General features: G+C 40.8%; 1 protein-coding gene across 4 annotated transcripts in view; it reads left to right on the top strand.

Annotated features, from left to right (window-relative positions):
• Window positions 1-11,205, top strand: part of ACBD5 (acyl-CoA binding domain containing 5) — an 80,320-nt gene that overhangs the window by 31,656 nt on the left and 37,459 nt on the right. For all 4 annotated transcript variants that reach the window (XM_019508248.1, XM_019508250.1, XM_019508249.1 and 1 more), the window contains 4 exons: window positions 2,881-3,015; window positions 3,879-4,079; window positions 5,482-5,588; window positions 9,679-9,955. In XM_019508248.1, coding sequence (XP_019363793.1) covers window positions 2,881-3,015; window positions 3,879-4,079; window positions 5,482-5,588; window positions 9,679-9,955 — 720 coding nt within the window. The remainder of the gene's footprint in view (window positions 1-2,880; window positions 3,016-3,878; window positions 4,080-5,481; window positions 5,589-9,678; window positions 9,956-11,205) is intronic.

The raw sequence follows: 11,205 nt of genomic DNA, 5'->3' as shown, positions 1-11,205 counted from the left end.
GGGAAAGAGGCATGGCCCAGCCCCATCCAGCTATGGTGGGGGGGGTGGGGAGGAAGGAAGGGCATTACTTGGTCCCAACCTGCTGCTTGGGGTTTGGGAATTTGGCAGTGGAGCTGTAATTTTTGCCACCACTTCCATACTGCCAAATTTCCTGATTAGAAGGGAGCTCTGTGGGCTGGATACCTAAGGCTCCACCAGCCACAGGTTGAACCACCCCTGCATTACAGGGCTTACCTCGTTACACAGGGGCTGGCCGGTCAGGGTAGGGGATCATCTAGGCAGGGACAAGCCTGAGCTTAATTTATCTGCTTATCTTGTCACACCTTACTTATCCCCTCACATTGTGGCACCCTTCAAAGAATCTAGCAGCACCCCAAAGTACCCCTACACCCTGTCTGAAAATCACTCCCTTAGATTTTAGTTCTTCCTCCCCTGCCTCTGAAGCTGCGTGGACAGTTGTACATGTGATGGAAATTGCCTATTTTTGCAGTTTAATTGGGTCATACATTACATTTAAATTGAAAAAAAAAATTGTATATGAGTTTGTTACATTGCAGAATAAACCACATCCCAATGTAGTTTAGTTTGCAGTGTAACTACTTGTAATGTTACAGCCTTTAATCTGACAGCTGGTCGCTCAGCGTGGGAGACGCGGACTGAAGACAGAAGTGGTGAGGGGCCTGAACCTGGTTCTGTGTTTTTCTCTCCATGGAGTCTGCCCATGTCTCCTGTGGCCAGAGGGGCAAGCTGCCATTGGGCTGAGTGGTCCCTGAGCTGTGGGGGGCCCCTGTCCTTCCCTCCACAGCAGCAGCACCCCCTGGGGATGCCCAGGTGGAGGCAGCAGCTGCCAGATTCAACTCTTTCCCAAGCCTGCCGGGGTTTCCAGCACCCCATGCACCACCCCTGCCACTTTCTCCAGCTGCCAACACACCCTGCCTCCCTCCTGCCACTTCCGTGCACTGCCCTGGGGCAAGCCAGACCATTCCCAGGTGGTCCCAGGTGGCGGGGACAGTGCATGGGGTATTGCTTCCTGGGCAGGCTCGGGGAAATGTTGGATCTGGCTGGATGCTGCTTCTGAGCTGGGGCAGCATCCAACAGGCTCTCCCAGTTCCTGATGCACACCCCTTATAAGCTGCCACCAAGTCACCCCTGAGCCTATGCTTCTTCAGACTGAAGTGTCCCATGCCTCTTGCCTCTCCTCATAGGGCCTGCCCTTTTCTCCTTTAATCATTTGTGTGGCTCTCCTCTGGATTCTCTCAAGCTTCTCTACATCCTTTCTGAATTGCGGAGGCCAGAACTGGACACAGTATTCCAGCTGTGGTTTTGCCAAGGCTGAGTAAAGTGGGAGGATGACTTCCCAGGTCTTGTTTTGAGGTGCATTGGAAGATGCAGGCCAGAGTTTTGTGTGCTTTGCCGGCTTCGGCATCACATTGGTGGCTCATGTTCATCTTGTGGTCAATCATGACTCCCAAGTCTCTTTTGGATGCACTGCTAGCTAGCGTAGCACTGCCAAGCCTCCAAGTGTGGTGTGGGTTCTTTCTCCCAAGGTGGAGAAGTGCTTTCAGTGAAGTAGTTTTCCTTGCAAGGAAGCTTTCTTGCATGGGAGTATGGGGAACAAGTAACTATATATTAATTTGTGGTCTTGCAGGCTGTAGGTTCCGGGGGTTCTTTTCACTACTGAAAGAGTTTTGTTATAGTTGTTGTTTTTCTTACCTTGTGCTGACTAATGCTTAAGGGCTACCTCAAAGTAAGCAAAATCGAGACAGCACTTGAGGATTACTGTGTGGTACATGTGCAGATCTAAGGCGCTCTGTCTTCACTTTTTAGCTCAAGATAGTTGATGTGCATTAGTTAACTGTAGGCAAAAAACACATTTTTAGAGAGGATGACAAGCCCTGAAACAAGAGGAGCGTGGGAGGCTGATCTGCCTTTCCACTTGAAGATTAGTTTAAGCACAAAACTCTGAGCACTGAATTACCCCAAAGCAAAAGTAGCAGAGCAGGTTTACCAGCTTTAATGTAATTGCATGTTGTTTGCTGCTGGTAGTACACCCTATATTTAGGAATTAATTTCTCAGGAAGGTAATGTAAAATAATTCTGTTAAGATTGGCAATGAAAATAGAATTCAGCTTTGAAGTCGAGATGTTCAAGAACGTAAGGATCCTGCTGTAATTCTACCCTTCTATTGTTTTGTACTTTTACTATGTATTGTTACTCTGTATCCTTTAAATGTATGGCTTTCAATATATATAATCTGGTAGAGGTATAGAAACATTCTAAATTTCCTGTTTCTCTTTTTAAACAACATTTACCATGTAGTTGATTGCATATTGAGATAAAAATGTTTATTTTAATTTGTGATCTGGGAGTGATTGCAGGTGTGGAATGCATGCATATATCAGTAGCTCCAGACTGAGTCAAATGTTTATTCCAGGGAAATCTGCTTTTTAAAATATTTATGTAATAAGACTTTCAAACGCAAGTATTGTATTTTGTGTATTTATTTCAGCATCTAACCATTGGAATCTGTGCACCTGCATTTTTTTTTAATGTGTTCTTCTCCAGACAGATTGGTGTATGATTGTGAGTGGCTGCTTAAATCACTGTTACAACCTGCTTAAGTCACTCGGGCAAGTTATACCCTATGAAGAAATTGATCAGGAGTTAAAAAGATGTTGTAATTAATCTTCTTCATTATATAGTTTCATTTAAAAAAAATGAAACAAGGCTAAGGTGGAATTAATGTTGAGTCTATTTGGAAAATTTTCTCACCTGAAAATATTATAGACAATGATTTAGTAATATTTTATTATAGAACTGTTAGCTTTAGAGAATAAGTATTAAGATTCTTGTTTTTTTTTTAAATAAATCTGTCTTTAGACCTTGGCAATGCCTTGACTTCCACTCCAAATCCAAAGGCTTTGAATGGTAAAGCTGAAAGCAGTGATAGTGGAGCAGAATCAGAGGAGGAAGAGGTTCATGAAGAAGAAAAAGACCTACAACTAAATGAAAATGGTATATCTGCTAGTCTTGGATCCTTTATGCTTCCTCCTCCTTTCCCCCATCGAGTCTCAGGCCTTATGTTCCCCTCTGCACCAGAAAATCTTAGAAGTCATGTGTTATACCCAAGTAGATGAGGGTGTTTTTTCTTTAATTGAAGAACACACATGCTACACATGAAGAATAACTGCACTTTTCAACCTGGATTGCAAGATTAAGACTAAGGGCAACCCTGCAAGATGTTTCAGTCTCCATGAAAGCAGTCTCCTGAATGTTCAAATGTAACCTTGTTAATTTTAATATGTGGCTGTCCTCATTCCTTGCAGAACAAGGGCGTAAGAAATGCTCTGTATTATTATTTTGTTTTAGTTGTGGAATTTCCTTCTCTTGTGTGTGGTTGTATTGGTGCAAATAGCTGCATAGGATATAAACACAGACTTACTTCATCTTCAGTGGGAAAACTTAAAGTGAGTTTTCAGTGATATTATTTTTGGGGTTGTAAAGATTTCTAATTAGAAAAAAAATTGAATTTATGCATTTAGAACTTGATATTTGACCATTTTTTCTTCAAGCAAATTTGACATTCTCTCAAATTTTCTCTTGAGGTCTATAGTGGATTTGCTGTGTATTTAAAAATGTTTGCTATCTAAGCCAAATTAAAAAAATGCATTTGAAACTTAAGGTTTTCAAAGCAACAAGAACTAAGCTGCGAAAAAGTTGAAGTAAAATTGTATATTTAAATTTGTTTCTGACTATTAAAGATATATTAGACATTCACAGAGCAGATCAGAAAATCAATTATTGAAAAGATATTTTGCACCATTGGGCACGTGGCTTTTTGTTTATAATTTGCACAGGGTTTTGTTGTTCTTTCATAGAATATAAGAATGTGAAGCCAGACACAGCGGCTGCTAAAGATTTGGAACGTATTGTCACCAATGGCTGTTACAAGGACAGCTTTATTCCAGATACACAGAATGGCACCCAGACAAAATCTGCCTTGAATGGCATAAGTGTGGAGGAAGAATTAAAGAAAATGGAGCAAAGTCTAGAAGTAACTGATAACAATGTCCACCAAGGTATTGTCCTTACATGAATACATTATCATTTGCTCAGGGAATATTTCTTAAAAAAACAAACAAAACAAAGCTTTTAGGGAGTCTCTGAATATGAAAGGCTGGAGATTGTGCAGGTGCCCTTCAGCCACAGAATCTTTAAGAAAGAAAATATTAAATTGGATTAAAATTGGAGTACAGGTTGAGATTCTCTAGATCTCTCACAGGAAGAGAGAAGGTCCAAAAAGGATGTTACTTAGAGAAACTTAATTATTGTGTGTTTTAAAATTTCATGTATTTTGAATCTGAAACACAGTAATGAGGTGGAAATCATTTGAGATCTGTATTATTGTTCCCAACGGTTGTTTTCATGAGCTAAAGATTTTTGGTTTTTTATTTTTAAAGCAGCATTTGACTACCTTTTTACAAGCTGGGCTGGAACAATCTAGCTGTGGTCTGCCATGGGCTTTGCCTATGCCTATGCTTGGGCCAGGCACTCCCCTCTGCTGCTGCCGCGGCCGCCCCCCCCGCCCCATTTCCCAGAGCCAGTACAGTTTCCAGATGGTGGGGTGGGGAGCTGCACAGTGGCCAGGCATCTGGAAGCTGTGTTGTGTCTACATGTTTCTGCTGTTGCTTGCCCTATTGTCAGGAGACTGTGGACTGCAGTGTGAATGCAGCTGGAAGCTGTGTGGCCCGCAGTGCAGCTGCAGCCAGGGGTGAGGGGAGACATGGCAGCAGCACATAAAATATGTCTTCCAGTTGGCCGCCACAGCTCCTCACTGCTCATCTGTGACGTAAGTGTAGGCACAGGTAAAACCCTCCAGCTCCACGAGCCAGATCCAGTGGCTCCACATTACATATGTTGCCAACACCTGCTCAAGAGTAGTGATTCTCAACCAGGGTGGTGTAAAATCTTGTTAAAGGGTGCTGGGAGGTGTGAGGAAGGAGGCACAGACTCAGGCTCATCTTGGTCTGGCTGGTGCTCCGCACCCAATCGCCTTGCCCCTTTGCAGCACTAATAAATAAATTAACATTTGAAATGCTGGTCAATTCACAACAGTTATAGAGGGGTGCCTTGACTCTCTTTTAAAAAAAAAAAAAAAAAAAAAAAAAAAAAATTGAAAATCGCTGCTCTAGAGTACCAGTAACTTGATTCTAAAGTTCAACTCCATATTGCACTTAGGAAAGGAAGTGAAGCAAACAATGAAAAATGAATCTTTATAATGGGCAAGCACCTAATACTTAAGGATGTTTCCCCCTCAGTATTTTTTTATAATCTGATTTGTATAACATGTATTTTTCATATACTCTGTGAAACAAGATTACCATACAAACAGTATGAAGTGCAGCCCACTTAAGTATTGCGTTATTGCTTAGTTTGCCAGAACTGCATGTAAGTGTTTGGCCATCTATTAATTACGTACAGGTGCAAATGAAGAGAGTGTTGAAGAGGTCTCAGGATTTCAGCATTTGACAAGTGATTCAGACAGTGAAGTTTATTGTGATTCTATGGAGCAACTTGGACAAGAAGAGGTAAAAGTTATACTAATAGGTAAATTTTTAAAGCAGTATGTAATAAATTCAGCAACTCTTCTTGATGTGAACTAAGAACAAAAGAAGATGCATATAAATTATATCTTGTACCTCTAAATGTTTGAGCTCCATTTTCAGTGATTACTAACAAACAGTAGGATACATATTAAATCTCTTGCACAGCCCCCAGTACTCTGTACTTTATAGTCTCCATAGTATCTCACAGTACCTAATAATACTTCTTTGAGCTAGGAAAGTTCTGTTCTCCCTGTCTTACCCACACTGACATAGGGCAGATGCATAGAAACAAAGGGCCAGATCAATAAAAGGGTTTAGGCATGATGATGTTAAGTTTTGCCATGCCTGACTTCGAGGTGTTTGTTTTTTAGAGTGGAATTCAAAATACTGAGTTATGTACATACATTCCCTATGCAATGTGTGAGCTAAGTATGGCTAGAAATAGATGTCAGTGAATGAAGCAGATCAGCTGATCTGCTTGAATGGGCCAAACACACATTGCTTCTTGTACGTCACCATCAAGGGGTAGGACAAGGGTGATATGTTCCCTTGGGCTTATGGGGCCTGGTTCTGCATGCCCTGGGAATTCCCAGGCAGAACTGGGTCCCTCCATCCCTGAGAGCACCTGCCTGGCTTTCCTCATTTACCCAGGTGTGTCCTTGGAGATCCAAGGGGCAAGTCTGGATAAGCAGGGAAAGTCTGGGTTTCTCAGCTTATCCAGACCCCACCTGGGATCTTTCAGGGCCCATCTGAGTAAGTGGGGAAAGTAGGGCTTTCCCCACTCACCAGGATCCACTTCCGGCATCTCCAGCGGCAGGTCTGGGTAAGCAGGGAAAGCCTGACTTTCCCCACTTACCTAGATGAGTCCTCAGAATTTCCAGTGTGGACCTCCTGAGTAAAACCAGTCCCCACTGGAGGCATAGAGCACTGGGGATTCCTCGGGTCCTGTGTCTTCATGCTGGGAACCACAGAGGCCTTCCCTGTTTACAGACACTATTCCTGGAGATGAGTGGCCAGTCTCTGTAAGTGGGGAACCCTGGCTTCATCACTTATAGATAGATGGGTGTACCAAAGTTTCCTGGGGTGCCTCTCTGTAAGAGGGGAAAGCTGGGCAGTTGCTTCAGGAGTTCTAAGCCTTAGGGTCCTCAAGCCTCAAGAGGACCTGCCTGGAGTGGCTGGACAGTGCAGGCAGCTCACACTGCCCATGTTCTCCCACCAGTAAGGAAATAGATGTCTGCCACAATAAAGCTGCAAACTGCTACCTTTTGTCACACCACTGACTTTCTTCTGATGCGGTGTGACAAAGGGTAGCAATATTTGCTCAACGCTTGTGCTGCCATAAAAATATTTATGGTGGCATAAATGAGACATCAGGTGACATGTTTCTACCCTTAAGTACCTAAGAATAGTGTTTATAATATATAGGCTGCTCATGACAGGGTTACCACAACCAGACAACAGGAAATGCTGAAGTGAGAGTCTGAAATTTGTTTCTTGGTCTCATGAGTTGAGTGCCTATATGAGATTGGAATTCAAAGCCCCAAACCCTTTTTGGATTTTAAGTCATGTTGAAGGGGAGAGCTGAGTTCTTGTCCCTGCTTCCAGTTTAATCTTTACTCTGGATTTGTGCAAAAAAAGCTGCCTCTAGTTGACCTAGTTGTGAATGGGTCATTTGGAAAAAAGAGTCAGCTGTTTGATGTGATATCATCCACCTCACTCCATGCCCTATTGGTTGCAAAAAATGGTGTGCCTTAACCATGGAAGGCTTATGGCCTGGTAGGCTTAAGAGAACACTGGCTCTTTTTAATATTAGAGTAGATGGTAGTGGGTTATTGTATTAGTCTTTCAAACTTGGGAAAGATTCAGATTGCTGTCTTAAATCAAAGGTAACGAGAGGTTTGGCAGAGACTGATCCTGTTGCCTACTTGCAGTCTTAGAATCAGTATAGACTTCGTCTTCACTAGTAGGTTTTCTTGAAATACCCAAGATTGGGTCTGAGGGAGGGATTAGATAAGTATGTCCAAGCTTTTCCCCCCTTTTTTTTTTTTTGCTTAGTGGCAAGGTTATTTTCTGCGTACTATGAAAGAGGAGGAAGACTCTCCATTTGAAAAAAAGTGAATTTAAAGAGAGAGTGTTTGATATGGAAGAGTTTTTTAACTTTTAAATACTGATGTGGAAAAGTTGCCTAATTCTTAGTAACAGGTGAAAAATAGAGTTGGAATTGGCTCCTTGTATTGCAAGGCTGTGATTGCCTATATTTTGCAACATTTGTAGGTGTAAGTGCCCTAGGCTTGAGAATTAAAATGTGAAGCATGCAGCTACACATCTAAATACTTTCTTAAGAGCTTCATATGACATTGAATGTTATCTTTTGATCTAGAACAGCTATTCTACATATTAAAGAAAACAAGGTCTTGATGTATATGATACTTATTACGAAAAAAAATAATTTCCTGAATATTTAAAAAATGTACCTTAGAAGTAGGGTCGGAAGAAACCTTGTAGATCTTCAAGTCCGACCCCCTGCCAGGGCAGGAGAAAAAACTGGGCTCAAATGATTCCAGCCAGGTAGGCATCAAGCCTCCTCTTAAAGACCCCCAGGGTAGGAGCCACACCACTTCCCTTAGAAGTTGGTTCCAGATCCTAGCCACCCTAACTGTGAAGTAGTTCTTCATCCAACTGCCTGTGTTTAGTCAGCTGGTCCTGGTATTTTTTAGCTTGTTGTCAACACTTAGTGTGCAGTCTTTTTAGGAAATCAGTGGTACAAGTGGATATTTGCATAGCTAAAACATTGAACAGAAAATTGTGGCTTAATTATCTTCAGTAACAACTAGTGTTTTTTGGTGTATAAAAATATCTGAGTTTTTTTTTATTTCAAGTTGAACAACTATTTCTACTATGTGGTTCTGTTTAAACATTAGTAGTGGAAAAGTAACATGGGTCATGGACTGAATAGCATCTTGCCTTCACTTCTGAGTGGAACCTGGACTGCATTAAAACAATTACGGCCAACTTTATTTTCAAGGGGAATGAAGCATTGTAATGGACTTTGTTTGATTAGCCACTCTTCTCCTACTGGATGTGGCATGTTGTGGCTTGCATCTTGTTCCACCTACTGGATGCCTAAGCATAAGCTTATTCTACCTTGCTTGTCTCTGAAAAATTAACTTGTCTGCTTTTGTAACACGTCTTCATCTAGCATAAAGACTAAGCTCCAAAAGTGAGGAGGAAGACGTACTAACCTGCTGCATTTATGGTTTTTCAGGGACATGAGCAGGGAGAAATGGAATTACCCTTAGGCATCTAATAGGTGAAATTAGGATCTGAATTTACATGCATCAAGATGACTGATTCCCAAATTCATGTGATATTTGCAGTGTGTATATTACCTTTTCTCTAGTCTTTATCATGTCACCCCCTTCTGCATATATGCATAATCTTAAATCCTTTGGTAGTGCAGATTTAAAGAAGGCAGTTGATGTTATTCACAGTCCTTTCATGAAAGTTGTAAGTTTCACGTTCAAATAATTGTAACCTAACTGCAAATATCTCACGCTGTTCACATCAGGTATTGTGATTTAAATTATCACAATAACATTGTGAGCCAGTTGAAGTTAGAGCACCAAATTTAGATCAGAATCTATATCATAATATTATAAGGATAATTGAATATTGTTCTTTTTATTTAGTTAGTTAGTTAGTTTCAAGTGACAATGTTAGTGATTGATAACTGTAACTTAAAAAATTTGTTTTAAGTATTTAAACCTTTTCACAAACAGCAAATACTAAACTTCAGCACATCTAAAAGTGTTGAGGATAGACAAATGACTGTTATCCCCATTTTATGGATGGGGACATTAAGGCTGAATAGTCTTTTGAATGTGAAAAGGGTACCTAGAAAACAACAAAAATGTCTTGTAGGATGGTGTTTGCTTCTGGAGGGTTGAAACTCTCAGTAATGGGAAAGTTTTTAACAAAATGGAAAATGGGACACATCATCCTCTGACTTAATAACTCAAATTTTGTAAAATATGTGCTTTAGGATTAACTAGATACTGCTGTTAATTTGTAGCCCTTGGAAATCATTACATCAGCCAGAGGACCTTTAAAGCTCTCATCCCATTTCCTGGAAATAGATCCAAGTTATCTATTGGAAAATGCTGATTTTCCTGAGCACATTCGCATGACCTCTGGGAATTTCAGGGTTGAGGATATAAAAGAGGCCGCAGTTGAAGGAAAAGGTGAAGTTAAATGTGGGGGAGAAGATGGCAGAAGCAGCAATGGAGGCCCTCACAAAGAGAAGAAAGGTGGAGAAAAAGTGGATTGCTATGGAGTCAGAAGAGGGAGAGGTACTGTGTGCGCATCACTTACTTCTCTTGTGACACCTCCACACACACACAACAGCAGAGATCCAAAATAATTTGCCAGCATCGAATGCTAGAGCAGTCATGCTTGCATCTCTTCTTCCATCACTATATTAATACAATAAATACTACAGCCCTAAATTTCAGTGGGTAAAGATTTGTATACTTACAGAATTTTTTTATTTGATTCTGAATGAGAATCAGAAAAGAGTATTCTTACACTGAAGAGTTAAGTCAAGCACATAATACTCATATTGGACTGTTTTGGTTTCACTTTAAATGATGCCTGGAATTGCAACTCTGTATTTGAAAGGCATTCAGCCTTTCATTTAATCTTCAAACCAGATGTGCCCACGAGATGTTTCTCAGCATGTTACGTGTATATTTTTACTTTATCTCAGGTGAGGCCATAAGCTGTCCTAGAAACATTTGCTTGTTTATTATATTCGGTTTGATTATAGTTTAGCCACAACTTTTTATGCGTGTGATGTTATCTATCTTATCCTAATATGTGCCTGCCTCCCTCATATCTGAATTATTTAGGCACTGTAATAGTCAAAATGCATATATAACATAATGGACCTCAGTAGATACTGAAACAAGATTTCCCCTTTAAAAGTTGTATAGTTTAGAAAACCAGAGAGAACTTGGAACAGATGTTTATAAATGGCTCATAAAAATACACTAAAATGGGCGTATCATCTGATACGTAAAAATGACTTTCTGAAGTTTTCTTCTAAAATAGGGTATTGCGGGGTTTTTTTGTTGGGGGGGCTTGTGTGTTTTGCATTTGTTTGTTGTTGTTTTTTTTTTTTAAATAAAGCACATGTCTACTATTTTAGCTCCCTTATTTTTCAGTTGGCACCATCAACCTTCGTGTACAGAAACCAAAAGAATCCTAAAACTCACTCTAGTCTGAAAAATGATCATGAAGAACATGCCATATATTTTTGCATATGACACACCTCCGAAATAAGACCTGTACTTTGTATTTGGGAAGACAGAATGAAAGATATTTCCAGAGTCATGGTTGCATACAGCAGGGACTGAGCCTGATATCTGGGACTTGAGGAAAGGCACTTGGTGCCCCTGTATGCAAGCACAGAAGCTGCCCTGATGTGCTGGAATTCCAGTGCATCGGAGGAGACTTGATAAATCGAGTCTGCTGGAGCATGGCAATTGCCATGCTATAGCAGGCTCTTGCGTTTTGTGTATCAGCATTCCTGCGCTTAAAA

This window comes from Gavialis gangeticus, unplaced genomic scaffold, assembly GCF_001723915.1.
Source record: "Gavialis gangeticus isolate Ggan-Ray unplaced genomic scaffold, GavGan_comp1, whole genome shotgun sequence".
Lineage (NCBI taxonomy): Eukaryota > Metazoa > Chordata > Crocodylia > Gavialidae > Gavialis > Gavialis gangeticus.
This window is presented reverse-complemented; position numbering and strand designations above follow the sequence as displayed.